Source organism: Glandiceps talaboti, chromosome 2 (assembly GCF_964340395.1).
Source record: "Glandiceps talaboti chromosome 2, keGlaTala1.1, whole genome shotgun sequence".
Taxonomy (NCBI): Eukaryota; Metazoa; Hemichordata; class Enteropneusta; family Spengelidae; genus Glandiceps; species Glandiceps talaboti.
Window position 1 is genome coordinate 8,481,938 of NC_135550.1, and position 18,902 is coordinate 8,500,839.

Genomic DNA, 18,902 nt, shown 5'->3' on the forward strand with positions numbered 1-18,902 from the left:
TTGCCATGGAAACAAACAATGTCTTTGATACAAACACGGCTTCCACTGAGACCTATATGAGTCTCGGCATTGATAAGAACAATTGATAACTTGGATATTGTACACTACATTGTATATAATGATTTATCACATGGAGATATTTACAGTTCGGTCAAATTCCTCTTTCTTTGACTTGAAGATTGAACAGTGTTATAAATACTCTCGATAGAAAACGATATACAAGGTGATGAAAGGTTTTCAAAGCAAGTGCATTTTATACATGTATGTTTGTTTGTTTTCTCTACTGTGGTGTCATTGTAGATGTACATGTAGATGTAATTTGTAAATGTAGATGTATTTTATTTTCATATATTAAACCCCACGGTTGTACTTGAGAAATACTCACAGTCCCTGCCATCCTTGTCATGTCTTGTGAAGGTGGTAAATACCAGGTAAATACCTGTAAATGAATAGCGTCAACAAATTTGCATATTGATAACTTCAGCTTTTTCTGGTACCAGTATTATGCTTAATTAATTAGCCAACTCATCTGAGCCTTAAGTAGAACCATGAGGCTTATTGATACCAGCTGGGGTTTGCTTGTCCATTTCTACACTCGTAAAGGAAACATACTGTAGATATCTGTGATTGACTGGCAAACAAATACACCAAGTATCTTCCGTTCCTTTATGTGCCCATATTGAAAACGATCTGTATTATCGTAGAAATTTGTCACTGTAACCATGGTAGCAATAAATGAGCCTTTTTCCCCTGAGGAGATTCACACTCACAGATACGATTGTGTGTGATACATGTATGGATGACGGTTATGGTTTTCAATGTTCAGTTTAAAAATGTATAATTAGGAACGTTTGTCGTAAAATGTGACTTCAGCAAGCCATGTAATAATATTTGGTCTATCAGCTAAATTTACTTCTAGTCAGAATAATTTGTAAGAATACTTGGTGAATGAAACCATTGACTATTTTGTACACCAAATGTCAATTTCGGATCATTTTCAGATCTTTTATACAGTGTATCAATGACATCATTCTGTTTCGATGGTATAGATGAAACAGTCAGAAAACATCAAGATTTATCAACTTTTTGCAGTCTTGTTTCTTACAAATGTGTATCTCTTTTATCCTCTTTGTGTTCATAAATAAATAAATTTGTTCAATATAAGACAAAAATATTTAGTGAAGGAAGTGTACATTCTAGCAGCTGTGATTTGATGATCACCATGACAATACGTTTGAAAGTCTGTAGGTACTGAGAGTACAGTACATGTACATGTACATGGAGAGATTCGGCTGTAGCCATTGTCACTGATTACAGTCCTAAATTAGTAAGTTGCATGTGTATTCTGGACCAACCATTTGGTCATCACAGCCAATTTATGGATTTTGTCAGCATTTTTTGTGTGGGTTTCATTCACAGGCAACTTACCTGTGTATTATTCAAATCTTTCGAGAATGGTTCATTGATAAATACACTTTTAGATAAATGAGATCCATTGCCCTTCATACAGAAATAATGAAGTGTTACTTTCATCAAAGGAATTTAATCTTTATGAATGATATGTAAATGATAATTTAGAGAACTCCTGTCATTATTAGTGGCAGTTTTCAAGAGCACGCTGAACTGCAGTTGCAAAATGTTGAGATACTGTCTTGAAAAACAATCAAATACCACTGAATTAATGTGTTAAAAAATACATTTACTAGTAAACTGGGTACATCAAACAATAAAATATGAATACAATCAGAAAATTTTCTCTGTTGAAGCAAGCTTTTCCTAATCATCATATAATAACAGCTGCTGCCACAGATAAATACATTTACAAAAATATTCAAATGTTGCTTTTACATCAAATAGAATTCTGAAGGCATTACTGTTATGTAGCTGATGATGATGATGAAGTATGTGTCACTTGATATCAAAGGAAGTAGCCTTTCAATGCTAGATAAAGAGTCAGCACTACATGTACTTCTACAGGAGTGCCTATTATCCTCTCTATATGCTCGAATATATCTCTGAAGTCTCGTTAGGGAAGCTCATGTGATACAAGGCATTTGTCTGGCTGTCTGTCTGTCTGTCTGTCTGTCTGTCTGTCTGTGTATTTGTCTGTCGCTGTCTGTTATCCACCCACCCATCCATCTCTCTGTCTTTGTTTGTCTGTCTGTCTGTCTGTCTGTCTGTCTGTCTGTCTGTCTGTTTGTATCTGTCTGTCTGTTTCTATCTGTCTGTCTGTCTGTCTCTGTCTCACACACACACACACACATACACACACACTCTCTGTCTCTCTCTCTCTCTCTCTTTCTCTCTGTCTCTGTCTGTCTCTGTCTGTCTCTCTGTCTCACTCCTTCCTCTCGCTCTCCTCCCCTTTCTCTGTCTTGTGCATGCTTTGAAATGAAATTCAGTGCAGGGTTCATATTCAAGACAATACAGAGCTCAGTTATTAGTTTTTGCTGCCAAACTGCATGTTAATTAGGTTTTAAATAATTGTATGTTCATCAGCTTCTTTTGAATATTTAATTAATATCTTGAGAAAATCTACCTAGATTGAAGGAAAGTTTTAGTTGTATTTACGGGAATGTATAAGACAGGTGCCACCAGGTCTAAAAAATAATTCTAATTCTCCACGTGCACATTATATCAACACAGTAATGTCTATTAATATTATGATAGTTACAGGTGATGTACAGCACAATGTTATGCAATTTAATATGTTATAGTACATATCTTCCAAGTTATAAAAAATGGGTTTTATATGAGGCCTGTTTGTTATCATTTAGATGTATCACTTGCTTGAGAAGTGATAACTTGTCATGAAAGTACCTATTAAATCGTTTAACCTACATATGTTGGACGTGACATATTCCCCAGCATGCACTGCTCTAGAAGCTACTTCTTACATGGGTGAGTTGGACTCTCGTTTCCTCAGACTCTCGCTTGGGGAGGTCTCATAGGCAGAACCCCCAGCAGCAAGAGTCTGGGTAACCAAGACTAACCTAAGTCACCATACAAAACTAAAATATTTCATCAAATATACCGTAAAGGTAGATTTATGTACAGCTACATTTGTATGTATTTTAAAGTGGCACTCAAGTGAAAATACTTACAAAAAAATTAATTTAAATTCATTACTAGTATAATGTTAATGTTGATGCATGCTTTCTATGAATATTACAATATGTGTTCTGGCATTGTTAGAACTATTGATTGCATAGTAGGGTGTTCCAGTATATTTTGTGATACATATAATAAATTACGCCATCAGATCATTTATAAGTTATATCCTAATACCAGGTTTGAGTTCAGTCAATTGCAAGTGATGGCTAAGTACAAATGTAGAATATCCCTAGCAACCATGACCATGCCCATAGCAACAGCCAAACGGTCTTGTGTTTCACAAAGATAACAACAGGGATTAATGGACAATTGAACAAACAAATGTATGTAAATTTGCCTAGCAACAAGACCACGCCCATAGCAACAACCAAATAATCATGTACACATGTATATTGTGAAGATAACAGGAATTGAAAGACAAATGAATAAACATTCAATAAATATATGCAAATGTGCCTAGCAACAAGACCACGCCCATAGCAACAGCCAAATGATCACATATATTGCAAGGATAATATCAGGAATTCATACACAAGTGAACAAAAACATTCAAAAATGTATGCAAAAATATCTAGCAACATGACTACGCCCATAGCAACAGCCAAATGATTGCTTATACTGGATAGTCATTTAGCAAATGAACACCTATTGTTAGCATGAACTTGCATATGGATAAACATTTTTAAAAACTGTACAGCTGTGCGACAACGCCATTGGCGGTATTTTTAATAATGTACAATGTAAACGTTCGCGGTTGTAGTGACATTGTTAAAGGCCAATGATTCATTCCCAGGTTCTTGCATTCACACTTTCTTTATCAGTGGAACCATAGGATAAGTAGTTTTTTTCTTGACTAACCTTTTTTATATATATACATATATGATATCTATAACTACCAGACAACTGTTTTCTCACTAAAATTCTAATCCTATAAAAGGCTATTGATCAGATTTTGGTTTATTTGATAAGTGCACAGGTAAAATCTACCCGAGTTCCCCAGCTGCTTTACCAAGATTCTCTGATAAAATTATGGTTTTACAATGTATACATAGAAATCCCGACACGCTTTACCAGATTTTCCAATTTGTGCATCAAAACATTTGAGTTATTTACATGTTAGCTGGATGTTGTGCCCAAGAAACCATACTCCGTAATGCAGTTGAACGTTGATCATCTTGTATGCCTTACATGCACTCCATGTGTACATCATGTATATGACAGGATCAGTGCAGATGAGAGTACGACTCATTATTTAGTGAATTTATCCCCCAGTGGACACATCCTGGAGGCTTGTCTGCATGTAGGTGTCTGTTGTAATGATCCTCCCATTTTATGTAACAGTACCTGCATGTACGTGTGTACACCACAGTGATGTGATAGTTAAAAATGAAAATTTAACAACACTTGCAATGTGTTTGCCAGTGTGTGACTTTTTAGCCACAATTACACATAACTGCCATTATATCACAAAACTAGGACTACACGTAGAGAGGATAAGATAATCTTGGTGTCTGCTGTCATGGCAACGTAAGGATAAGTATCATTATTTTTATACATCCTTGCAAAATCTCAGTCAATGCATGGATGGAGTGCTCCAGTGTTAGATGTACAAGTACTACCTATTTGATAGACAGAGCTGCTATAATTTTCCAATGCAAGAACAGCTACAATATGTACCCTACCCTTGTACGACAAACAAGTCTTTTAACCTGTACTAGCTGTAACAAGGGTGGTTTTTTTTTCGATCAGACTACCATTTGGTCACTGAAAATTGATAACATATCAATATCTAGACACTTTACATGTTAATTGAAGGTCTCTTTTGTTTTATTACCAATAAGTTGGAATTGTGAATCGGGGGGGGAGGGGGGGGGGGGGCTGATTTTGCAGACCCAAAAATCAATTTGATTGGATACATTGCTGCACCATACTACCATATGTGTATACATTGTACATGAACATGGACATACTACATGTACATCATGTATGTCTACTTGTATACAAGTATGATTACCTGAATGGAATTCAATATTGTGCAAGGTATATATGGTATTACAATTAAGTCATTATACATGTATCTGAGGCCTAAAGAAAAAAAATATTTTACCTGACCCCTCCTAGTTTTTCACTGCTGACCCTAAACTTTTTTTTATATATATATATATAAAATGTACCCTACCTATTCTAAAATTGAGCGTAATTGGAACCACAATATTTTTTTTATTAGGTCTAACAACACTGTGCAGTTTTAAGACATACAACAATTTTCATTTAAGGTTATAGACCACGATAAAGCTAGAAAAAATTACAAAATTAACTTTTTTGGGGGAAATGACTACCAACCATTTGAGCTATCAGTGTATGCAACCCAAATAAATGTAGCACTTCTCAATCTTGAGATATGGGAAGGAATAAAAAACCAAAACAAATGCACATGGCTTTACAACCATTTGCACACTTTATTATAATATAACGGAAAGTGTCAAGTACTAGGCAGCTCATTAGCATACATTTGACGAAATGTGTCAAGTACTTGGCTACTCATTTACATAAACTTGCTGATACAGTACAGTCTCAGACCAGTAAAAGAATTGCTATGGTCATGGGGTCTGGGGTACAGTGTACCACAAGTATGAATAACAAGAGGACGTCCTTCCAGTGTCAAAAAAGAGTTGCCCAATAATGTAATGAGCGAGCTAAAAAAAATGAATAAAGAGAATGAATTAGAGTTGCTGTCTCTCTCTCTCTCTCTCTCTCTCTCTCTCTCTCTCTCTCTCTCTCTTACTCAGTTTTTTCAAGATATTGCTTATAACCGATTGTCTACTCAAAACTATTTAAATGGTGAAAACATTTCTCAATTTTAATGAAATTTTACTGTGCATAAAGGAATGTATTACAATAGGTGTCAAAATGCAAGTGAAAGTCAGTTTTGTTACAGTTTAGCACAGATGGTCTTTGCGAAGTCTTCCAAAACCCAAAGGCATCCTACAACAAAGAATGGTGGAAAGGTGTAAATAGTACCACATCATCACAATTTTAAACAAAAAAGGGAAAACAGTATTTATCAGCTGATTTATCAGCAACGCATCGATCCTCTGGGGAATCCATTTTCGCTATCTAGGCGAAGTAATGATTCATAGCCTAGGTTTACAAAACATACTCGCCCTTGTGGTACAGTAGTGGTGATTATGTTTCAGCGAGTGAAGTCAAAACCCACGATTTGGAAGTTATCTTTTCGTGAACCACATGCATAGCTATTTTGTAATAAAAAAAATAACTCACCACTCGTATCTCTCCCGTTATCTAGTAATCTATCTGTTAGACCTCGGATGTTCTTCCGTTACAATTACGACACACGACCTAACATCGCTATCGAGGATGTTCGGGCAAGCCCTCACTGCAAACTTCGTTCGCTTATATATTATAGTAACTTATACGAAAGAAAGCCCGAACGTCTAGCAGCAAGACTAGTTATCTAGTAGTACAGGTCAACAGATCGTTTCCATGTAAACATATACCGTCCCGTGTTGTTCATCGACACTACTTCACTTAGGTGACACTAAATAAAATGTCACAGAAACGAACAACGTGGTACATTATCATTCCCAGTTATTGATGATTTTTAGGTACATGTCCTCAAAAAATCTACGATATTCAATGTACAGATTTTCCATCGGTATACGCGGTACGTCAGTATCGAACGCTAAGTCCGCCCCCCCCCCTTCCCTTCGTAGCACGTAACGTGTCATCACGCTACAGTCTTCGACCTTCCAAATGCGAAGTCGTCGTATACGCGTAGTAGAGCGAAGCTGTCGGATAACTATCCCTCTTGAAAACTATGTACTCGCTTATTTCATTTTCTTTTGATTGAGTTCATTACCAACCACAAATTGACACGAGGTGGTTTCGTCTTCTTTCTAAACACGGCCCGTGCTCACTGAAGCCCTCGCGTGGTGCCGTGTCATCTCCGACTATTTTTGCTTTTGTAAAAAAAAATTAACATGCCGAAGAGGTAGAGACATGAGAGAGCTATATTGCTAGACATGTCTAACAGTTTTCGTTTTGCATTGACGTTGAAGCGATGTGTTGAATCATAGACCCTCCACCCATGGTTGAATGTACTGTGTATGCTGTATCCAGATGAACCGGCGCTGGTAGACACAACAAATTCAACAATGGCAACATATCAAATTACAACAATAGTGGTGCGTCTTTTGACGTTGATTTCGACACAGATACATGTTATGTATCAAAATAAAAACAATCGACTCTGAGTAAGATGCTTCAAAGCAAAACATAGTACATCTACAATCGCGACCGGACTATACATTGTTACTCCAAGAAAATACCATCATACTAAAGATGTTTTATGAAGCTAACTAGATTCTTTATTAGTTAAAACACCACTTTCAAAGCATTTGGTATATTTTCCGTCGTTTCATGTTGAACGGGAACCCAGGGAACATTTACTCTCTCACCGGAAACCACTACGTTTATTTTACATAAAACCTGAGACCGCTAAAACGTAGCTTGACACTCTGCTTTCCATAAAAGGAAGTAGGCTCCGCCCTCAATTTGTTCGCAAACATATGCAAATGAGGAAGTTAATTTTTAACCCGAATAGCCAAAATCGCATGTCGAATAGTGGGCGTTGGCTACCTTTGAACTGACAGATTTCATATTTTTTGGCCAATAGAATGGTCATAACATGGAAAAAAACAAATTTTCGAAGGTGATAAAGGATGTGACACTTACAACTTTTCTGTAAGGAATGTGTTAAACGTTTTTTGTTTGTTTCAACTCAAACACATGTTTTTGTCATTTTCTCAAGTTTACATTTTGTAAAGAATTGCGTTACTTTGTGGAAATTAGCAACCTCAAAGAGTACCCGACAATAACAAACACAGTAGGATCTTATTCACCACGTCAGTGGCTCCAAAACCGTGTCTCAGATTTTTGATTGCGTCTTTTGTTCGAAAGTAAGACGGATTTAGATGAGACATACATGGTTTATTTGGACACTATTTATTATTATTTATATATCTTCGTTAAAAAAACAGATAGGAAAAATCTGAGACACGGTTTTGTAGCCACTGACGTGGTGATAAACACTGTGCGTCGTTTTCTATTGTTGGTCGAAATTTGAAGGAGCTAATTTTTGTTGAACCAAACATGCAAATTATCACGTATGTAGAGGTCACGTGATCTGAAGTACATAAAACCAAATTTTACTAATTTCATTGTAAAGAGTGGATTAAGAGCTTTCAGAAAATGTATAGTTATGGATGTGTATAATCATTACTTTTTTAACTGCAAACCAATATCAGCAAGGGACATTGAACGTGGTCTATAACCTTAACCATTGTAATGTGATGACTAATTCATAGAATTTGTCTACGAAAAGGTTTGTGAATACAACGTATCTGACGAGGTTTCCCATTTTCTGCAAACTTTCATATATTAAACAAATTTTAAGGCACGTTACTTTTTAGTATTTTTAAAGCTTTCTTGCATATTTTACGCCAAAATTTTCATATAAAGTTTCTGTACATTATGTGTTATGCAAATTTTCAGAAAGTTACAAATGTAGTTTTAATTATTAAACCTTTTCTGCATCTTTAATGCCAAAACTTTCACAAATCAAATCATCGATCAAAAAAAAAAAAAAATTATGACGCATCAGACACTGACTCCATGGATCCAAACCCATACTTCTCTGTTCAGTGGTCTCAAATTGGATCAATCCAAACTAAAGCATTTTAGAAAAAGTGTCATCGAAAATGAAGTAAAATATTGTGTATAATTGAAAACATCATTTTGAGTTTAAAAGCATTGTTGACTAATAGAATGTAATTAACTTTTAGATGAATGTTTAAGAAATTGTGACGGGTGACATAATTGTGGATAACAGGCTCAGGTGTTTGATCAATGAAATTTATGATTTAACCCAAATTGATGAAAAATGTGATGAAATGGTCGTCTGTTTATTTTACTCAGTTTGATCTATTACCTTATTTTTGGCTTCTTTCATCAACTGTTTTATATGTTCATATCTTTGCCTTGGTTGCAGTCCCAACATACATGTATGACAGATTCTTATTACTAGTAATATTCAAATCTTGTGTGTATGCTTAGTCATTCAAAAGTTTAAACTTGTGAATCACTGGACGTTAATTGAAGTGGGGATTTAACTTGGTCACATCAGTTTAATAGGAAAAATAAAAAAATGTGTTACCATAACCTGACTGATCTTAGTTTAAGTCATCAACCCTAAACATTTTTTTAAACATTTAAAACAAGAAGATAAGAAATTCTTTGTTTTCTTGACCTTCATACACATCTGTTTTCTTTCCCCAGCGATTGTCTGTACATATTTCATCAAAGTATCACACTGAAGGGGTATTCTGACTGACATTTCGTTTGGTTTTGGGTTGAAGCAATATTTTTTTCAAACATAAAAACTAAAACTAAAACTAAAATAAAATATTATAAAAATAAAATAAAAAATAAAATAAAAAATGAAAGAATATCCCGACCTACCCTACCCTATTTATTTTCTGAGGCCATGTTATCGGAAACACACAATTCCCACCCTCCTTATCAGTATAAGAATCAGTCAGACGTAGGGATGGTGACCAAGTGACCAAGATGAAAGCGACCGCTGTGAACTGGATTAATCACATTGTGGTAGAACCATTCATTACATTGTAATTAACAGAACAGTTTGAATAGAAAACGGCTATTACTGAGATGTACATGTAAAAGTATTTACATGTGTAGACTTACATGTACAACATACAACATGTGAGAATTAATGTACATTGACTCTGGGTTCTGAGTATTAAATGAAAATTTTGACAAAGTGTGTGTTTGCAATTCTGAATTGCAAAATGCTAAAACGATTGTTAGTGTATGTACATGTACTGTAACAACATATTTCCACATATATTCACTTTAAGTAAATCATGTGATGATGGTCTGTGTAGTACGTCTGTGATGATGCAGATGAGATGTCAGCGAAAATTTGAGATTTGCTTCCAGAATTTTTTTTGACTCTGATTAGAAATTGTCATTGGAAACATGCATGTACATGTACAACATGAAGAAGCCATGGTAGATAGCAGTGTGCCCTTGATATAAGCCAATTTGATGCGCCACTGACGCACACGGTTTCTAATGACGCACCAAAATTTGATGTTCCCCTATCTCTTACTACGTAGTGACTCACAAGAAAAAAATTTGGCTATCAGGGCACACTGCAGTGGATACCTGCCAAAAGCTTTGGTGAGTTACTAGTATTTCTTGGTGCAAAATGTTAAATTTATAAATTTAAGCAGATTTGTAGGTTTAGAATAATATACGACCATGGTCACTCCACCTCCATGTAAATCGGCAAGCTGTCTATTGCAGTCTAGGTAAACTAAACTCAGATGTGAATTTATTACACCAGCTGGTAGGTGTGCTATAAGTAACATCAAGTCACACATAAATAACCATGTGTACCGTATTATCATTCATACATTCATGCAATACACCGCTGAAATGTGACTATTTATAAATTTACATCGTTTAAAGGTACACTGCAGCAATGTCGAAAATAGATGCCATTTTGAGTAGCTTTAATATGTAGGTTAGTTTATTCATGAAGTGGTTTATATATATGTTCTGTTGTTCATCTTGCTAGCACTTTTGTGTCCACTATTATTAAACTTTAAAGAAAGGAATGCCATTTGAATGGCAAAGTTTTCAGTGTATGTTATTTACTGTGGCTGTTATGCAGTGTTTGTAAGTTGTACTTTGCTATCAATTCTATTGTGGTCTTTCTCTGACAGTGTGGATGACACACATAATGTGTACCATGAAAAGAGTCCTGCCATAGCCAGACATGTAGGCTGTAACAGAGTGCAAGACAATAATTGGGTTGGGGGCAGTGTATTCTCATTGACACTGTCAACTGTACAAATAACTAGTATTGTGTAAAGAACTGTGACCCTACTTTAGTTTCTAACCTTACTCCCCTACCCTTAACTCCTTCCCTTGAAATAACATGTAACATTTGATATATATAAATTGTACACATTGTTATTGTGTTAGGGGGAGCGCTTCGTAATTCTTTTTTTTTCTAACCTAAGTACCTTACCTCGTACCTTAACCCTAACTCTTTCCCTTGATATAACATGTAAAATTTGATATAAATTGTACACGTTGGTATTGTGTTAAGAAGGCTCTTCTTATTTCTTTTTTTCTAACCTACAAGCAAGTACATTTGTACCTTACCTTGTACCCTAACCCTAACTCCTTCCCTTGAAACAACATGTAAAATTTGATATAAACTGTACAAATTGGTATTGTGATAGGGGCTCTAGTGTAACCCTACTTTTTTTTCTACCTTAACCCTGTACCCTAACAATTAGCTTGAAATAAAATGTTAGATTTGATATAAGCTGTACATGATATTGGTATCATGTTTGGGACTTTAACCCTCCTTCTTTTTCTAACCTTACCCCGTACCCTAACTCTAACTCCTTAATATGAAGTGACATTCATGTAGAAGCAGTGTGTATAAAAGTCTAGTCCATTTACTCATTTCTCATTCAAATTGTGAATTTTATACATATTGATTAGGTACTATGATCAATCATGTATTCTTTGGCAAGTACAGCTACATAAACTTAGTGAGAGAAAAGGAACTTGAGCACAAATATGGAGAAAAAATTCTTGTGACATTCACAAATAATTTCTTGGCTTTTATAGCTGTTGGATCTTGAATATTTTATAAATAGAGATATAAGTTTGAATGTGTTCATATTTATATATGATAATGCGTACCAAAAAATGCAGCTGTTAATGTGGTAGGGATGTAGTTGATTTTAGATATAGCAGGTGAAATTGGAAAAGTGGGTGGTATAAAGATCTACATGAAGGGTCCCTGAATATGGCCTACATTGTTTTCTACACATGTAGTGGCTGAAAACAAAAAGTCTGAGAATTCCTGAAAACAGTAGCCTGCGAGAAATTGCAGAGTAGCTTGTTGTTTTTGGCAGCTACCAGCCTTATGTACATCCCTTTGTGGTGTGGTTAAATATATATGCATATGCTGGTACTGTAAGTATTGTGCCATGGATTAGCCAAAAATATGGAAAATATACTATGGTTGTTCTTTGTCAAGACAACGTTACGCGTGTCTATGTCACAACAATGCATGTCTACATCACTGGTTCTGCTGTGTTTGAAATATGAGTCAAAACTTTCAAAATTGCCTTTATTTCCTCCGATTTTGGATTGATATTACTGTGTTGGTATAATTATGTTATTCTCCAATATTTTGCTTCAGTTGGCTGGAAAATACTCGTGACCTAAGGGGTTGTCACTATGAGTTTTTAGACTCGTAGTGACAAACCCCCTTAGGTCATGTGTATTTTCTTTGGCTGAACAGAGAAAAATATTTGGAATGATATCTAATTGTTTTGGAATTGATTGCAATGTTATCAATGTACACAGTATTATACATTCCTGTATTTATGTAAACGTTATGATGATAATGTCAGTGGTGAAGATTATAAAAATGATTCATATTCATCGCACACATATCAAAGGTCTTTAAAAAGAATAGAAATTTGATGTAATCATCACAATTTATGAAGTAAAATAATGTTAGTATTGCGTCATCTCAATAATCTTGTGGAATTGTCAAGTCTGCCTTATCCTTTATCCGTTGCCATACTCCCCATTACAAGATTTATACATCAACTGTGGAACATGACAGCATGGACTTCAACGTCCATGTATGTCTGCTGACACTTGAAGCATAAAACAGAATTGCTACTACGATAAATTGACCTTATTATGGTAGCTAGTTAGATGGAATACGGATACTGATACTTTTAATGACAGCAGTCTAGAGACTAGCTGCAGCTACCAATGATTTTCTTTGTCCATAGATCTTTCATAGCCACAGATAGCCTCTACATGTTTGGACATTGTTAAGAAACTTGATCCTTCAGGCCGTCTTTGCTACTGTTGATGCATGCAATGATGGCATTCAAAATCAGCCATCTTTAATTCTTTCCAGATTGCCAACATGATCACAACAGTTTGTTTTATGTAAAGTATTGGTCAAAGTTCAAAGGTCAGAATGTTGACTACATTGATCTTATTTGGTATATAGGACTCATTTAGTTCGGTATTGATGAACCAATATTTTTTGCTTAAAAACCCTACTCCACACCAATTTACATGTACATGTATATGTATAGTTGTAGGTATTTAGCCTACATTGCAGTGTTTGATGGTGGGTGGGTTCTATTTAACCTTTGACCTCATAAATATGTAAATGTTAATTGCTTGTACAGAATTGACAGGAAATGAAAGAGCACAGACAATTTTTATGGTTTCTTGATCTTAAATTGCAATTGATATAAATTTGATGGAAGACTTATTATCTCTATGTATCAAAATAATTAGGTTTGCTTTTTACCTTCTAAAGGTTATATATTGAGGATGAAAAGTCTGTGTGTGCGTGCGTGTGTGTGTGTGTGTCTTTGTGTCTGTATTACCATTTTCTCCAAAATGACAGGCTCAATTCAAACAAAATTTGGTACACCTGTTCCGAAGGGTGATTGCAAGAAATGATTAGGTTTTGATAAACATTCCGTGAATATTAACAAGTAATTTATGTAATTGATGTTTTTTGGTAATTAGGCTATGTCTTAAGAATGCACAAATTCAATATAATTTGGTACATACATGTGCGATACCAAAGCACACCTGTCCTTGAAATATTATTGAGGTAGCTTTTAGTTTGAATAAGTTATTTGCATATTTTTGGTAATTAGATCTGTAAAAACTCCAGCTATGGTGACAGCTACACTACGTTCTATAAACGTTTCACATTGCATGCTGTGTTGGCTGTAAGGTCGCATCTGTGGGCAAGCATGCTGGACAATTTGCCGAGATAAATTTATATGATTTACTATGGTCATTTAAAGCACATAAGAATTCATCTTTTTGTGAAATTTGTGATGTCAGTTGAGGTTTTACGTTTATAAAGTATTAAATGGTGGACTCTACTGACAGTTATGGCGAGTTGAACATATGCCAAACTTTTGCAGAAGCAGATATGTGCAATGTGTCAGTCAGAGTTCTGAAGCTACGTTTTATTACTGATGTAGAAACAAATACATATACAATATCATGTCTGGTAGCGCAGAATTTTACTTTTTGGACCAGGCTTGAAGGAAAAACAATTTGAAGGTTTGCCCTTACGGAAGGCATTCAGTTTACATCTGATTGGAAGATCTTCTCATGTAGTTTTGTACTTTCAATTTGATTTGAATTTATTGTGATGAATTCTTCAGTGTACAGTATGTGATGATTTTAAAGAATGTGAAATTTACCTAAGTCCCCTGCTTTAGCATAAATTTGCATAAATTTGCATCAATGTCTTGTCAAAGTTCTACTGGTCTTGCCCTGAAGTGTGAAGTGTACCAGGTCTTATAGATAGCTTCACACTCTCTATCACAGCGCTCTCAAGATATAGAATATTTCTATGAAATTCAGATCTGTATTTTTGATTATCTTCAATTTATGTTAAAATTACAGATATTCAGGATGTCTGCCAGTGAATTGGTCAATGGTCCTTCTGGTAGCACTGACAGTGCTGGCAGTGACCCACCTCCAGTGCCTTCCCCACCAAAGGTGACAGCAGCCAAGGTATATAAAATGTATATTTTTAAAAATGTGTAGACTCTGCTATATCCATTACCGAGAGCCTTTGCTATTTGGCTCAATATTAAAATTGGGTTTACAATGTCTCTTTGCTACTAAATTTTATATCAAAATCTACATTTGAAGTATTCTCCAATTAGTCAAGGAATTATTGATGATATTAGAGTCCCATTAGAGTGCGAGTGGAACATAACTTAAAAAATTGATATCTTGTATGAATATTAATATATGAGGAAATGATCATTGTACAAAAGTTATGATTTTGAGTGGTAGAAATAGATTTGGATAGTTTTGGCATGCCATGGTTGGGATAGAACAATGGAGGGAACGACGGAGGTGTTGGAGAAGAAGGCCTATTGTAAGAGGGCACATAACATCAGAAATTGAACCATGCGCTGAAAATGTTACTTTTGATTTCTTTTTTTGTGTGTGTAAAATATAGCATTTTATATTATTTTGTGTATTTTATCATATTTTCACAGCAGCAAAGAGCTAAGAAGCGACCGGCACCTCTTCTTCCGCAAGCCAAGATCAAAAGAAAGCGAACACCAACTGATACGTACCAGTCTCATATTGTAGCTGCTGCCCAGCAGTGTGCCGGTGTGGGCCTACCCATTGAGAAGAAAGAAGTGTATTACAGCAAGGGAGACTTCCTTGCTGTCAGAAATGAAGAAGGTATATATGATTTCAGTTTATTTATTAGTTAGTGGGGGGGGGGGGGGGATTTTTTTTAGTTTCAACATGGCAAAAATTAACTAATCTTGTGTGTAACATTGTCATTGTAGGATAAAATTGTAAAAAAATTGCAGTCATTTGAGAGAATGCTGGTAAATATTGTTTTAAAAAAAGGGATAATTGAAGACCTTGTATTTTTATCAGAGATGGTGCAGCATAATGTTGAATGTGAAATGTAGGGAATGGAATTTGTAAAAAAAAAATAGTGAGTTTGGTGTGAAGGTGGGAGGGTGGGGTGGTGGGGTGGTGGGGTGGTGGTTGTAAGACAAAACTAATGCATGCATCTTGACTTTTTATCAGACATTGATTTGTTCATGTCAGTCCTGACATGGCAGTTGTTGTTCGTATACAGTATATGATGGAGGATATCACTAGAATTACACTTTGAGATTGACATAGTAAATGGTACTATAATGAATAGAACCTCATAAATGGCAAACAGGGAATCGTACATAGTACCGGTAGTAATGAGCCATACTTTCAAAATGAAACCATTTACAAGTAATGAATAAATCAACCGATAATTAGATATCTATTAATTATGATGAGTTGACATCACTAATCTAATTTACTTTGTTGTTGCAGCCTGTCTGTTAATTTATATAAATATTAATATTTAGGTTATCTTAACTCTGTGAATTGTGTTAATCATCTTAAATTGTAATTGCAAGTTTTTGACATTTTTGGGGATAATTTTTACCCTTTGGAAAATACACGTAACCTCTACTGGAAATAGCTACATTCTTCTAATTAGCTGAATTACGTATCTGTGCTAGTCATTGTGTTCTCCACAGTTTTGTAAAATGAATGGGTGGCCTTATTTACATATAATTTGCATATAATTAGCATTTTTCACATTTTGATATTAGACCATGAAAAAAAGTTTTCATCATCAACCAAAGATTAAAATCTATTACATTCTTATTGTTTTGGCAATGATCCATTAAGCAAATGAGAAATGACAAAAGTATAAAGAATTTGCAAGAATTAATGTTCATGGATTCTGGGTTCATACTTAGTAATGAAATGTCTACTCATAGAGTTCAAAAACCCACAAGTGATTCACAACTGTTCAGGGTATACGATATTACGAGCAAGTTACTACCTTTAACAAAATGTAGATATTTTAGTGGCTTATGAGAATTGATTGTAGTTATTATGGGTTGTTCATGCAATTTTTCACACACTTCTGACATCGGTCAATGATTTCTTACCTTCCTGTAGGATCCTTCTACATCTGCCAAGCATCACAGAATGTATACAAATCAAGTAAAAATCTCAAAGTACGGTGGCTGGAGACAGTCCGGTCACCGGATATCTATGGATTTGCATATTATGACACAGTCGAAATGGACAGTGTTCTGACAGATATAACCATGGAGATGAGGGCGCGAGAGAGACTCCATTTGTCGAAGAAAGAAGGCCAGCGGATTGAGCTTCTGTTAGAAAAAGCTAAGCAGAAAGAGGAAGGAAATCTGGATGAGCAAGAGGAAGGTATGTGTGTTTTGTTCTATGTGGTTGTGTTGGCGTGACAATTTAAGTTGTATAGTGCAATATGAGACAAAATTTAGTTTCATTCACTTTTGCTTACCAGTACTTAGTTTGTATCGATCCGAATTTAAGCAGATGTGGCTTACGGACCTTGCTAGGGAACTTCTGTGATATGTATTGTAAACTGCCTGTTATTCAATTACAATACTGATACCAACAGTCAACAACACATTCAAATGGGAGTTGCCTAGTAATCACTCCCACCTAAGTTCAGATTAATAATAATGTTGGGTTAATAATAATGTCTGCTCAAAGCGCTTTACAATTATTACCCCTGGCTCGGATCAGAACGGCACAACAGCCCTTTAGTCTTCCTCAACTCCCCGGGGAGCATACAATCCATTGCAGCTATTTCAGCGCATAGGATTAAAGCCTTCACATTGCAACCTACATCCTACCAGGTCCCCAATTATACAGCTCGGTTGACTGAAGCACAGTCGTGGTTCAAATCTTGCCCAAGGACTTTAGCCACTCAGAAACAAACAGCAGGCAGTGACAGGGCTCGAACCTGCAACCTGTAGATTCCAAGCCGGTCACGCTAACCATTCACCCATCATGACTCCACTAATGCCAGCTCCATACTGATGAAAGTGAATGAAACCAATGTATTTTTTCTCGTTTAACATTCAAGTTTTTATTAAACATATTGAATTCACAAAACATCCTTTCTCTTTGATTTAATAACCAAATGCAATGGTGATATAGATCCGTTTGTTTTCTGATGACTAAATATATGTGACTGAAGTAGAGTAACAATAAGTAATTCTGAATAGCTTATTCAAATCTATCAAAAACTTTAACATATAACAAGATTGTTCCTGGAACAGTTGTATTGAAGGAAATCGTCAATCGTTCATTTTCCCCATAGAGTGAACACAGTATGTGGCGGCCATTTTGGATTCTACAATGGCTTAATTTGAAGACCTCTTTTGACTGCTAATTCAAAAATGTTCAAGATCACCCCAGATTTTTTTCCTTAATTTAATCTGAGCTTGGTTGGAGTTTACTTGAACAAATTAGTAGCAATAGTTTAAGACTTGTATTTCCCGTGGGCATACTATGTTAATTACAATGTTGGTGTAACCCGTGTGTATTACAGCTCATATACTGGCCATGGAACTAAGTGATGACGAATTAGGGAATTTTGAAGATGAGGAGGAGGAGGAAGAAGAAGAAGAGGAGGAAGAAGTACAGGAAGAAGATGAGGAGGAGGAGGAGGAGGAGGAGGAGGAGGAGGAAGAAGAAGAAGAAGTAGTGAAAAAAGTCCGAAACTCCAAACTGAAAGTGAAAAGTAGAGCAGTGAAAGGAAGGAGAGGTAGACCTCCTAAAGTGAAACCTATCCACAAACCTACATTGGTTCAGAAGGGGAAACGGAAACGAGGTCGTCCTGCAGGAAGCCTTGGAAAAAACAAAGGTATGTATGATATCAATCTGATTAAAATCCCATTTAGTGTACCACGGCGCGATTTTCTTTTGGCTGTTACATTTACCATTGTTTGTTCTTTTGTGAGCACTCGTTACATACATCTAACATACCACCATTGGTTTTCCCATACCAAATCTCGCCGGTGGGTGAATTCACTCAACGAATGAGAATGCGTAATGCAGCGAAACATACTGGTACAGTTCTTCAGAGCACTCTGTTTGAAAAGAGCACAAGCACAGAGCACCGGCAGCGATGTTATCATTTATTCTGTGGTGGTTCTCTCGCTTACAATTTTGAACGTCAAGTGTATATATTAATTGTAAGATGGATTTTGATTGGCTACTCGTAA

The 18,902-nt window shown here is 35.6% G+C and overlaps 1 protein-coding gene across 1 annotated transcript in view; it reads left to right on the top strand.

Annotated features, from left to right (window-relative positions):
- Positions 1-18,902, top strand: part of LOC144453826 (poly [ADP-ribose] polymerase tankyrase-like) — a 79,774-nt gene that overhangs the window by 14,021 nt on the left and 46,851 nt on the right. Inside the window, exons 2-5 of the mRNA XM_078145193.1 lie at positions 14,716-14,826; positions 15,324-15,516; positions 16,801-17,070; positions 18,227-18,541. Of these exons, the coding sequence (XP_078001319.1) occupies positions 14,716-14,826; positions 15,324-15,516; positions 16,801-17,070; positions 18,227-18,541 (889 nt within the window). The remainder of the gene's footprint in view (positions 1-14,715; positions 14,827-15,323; positions 15,517-16,800; positions 17,071-18,226; positions 18,542-18,902) is intronic.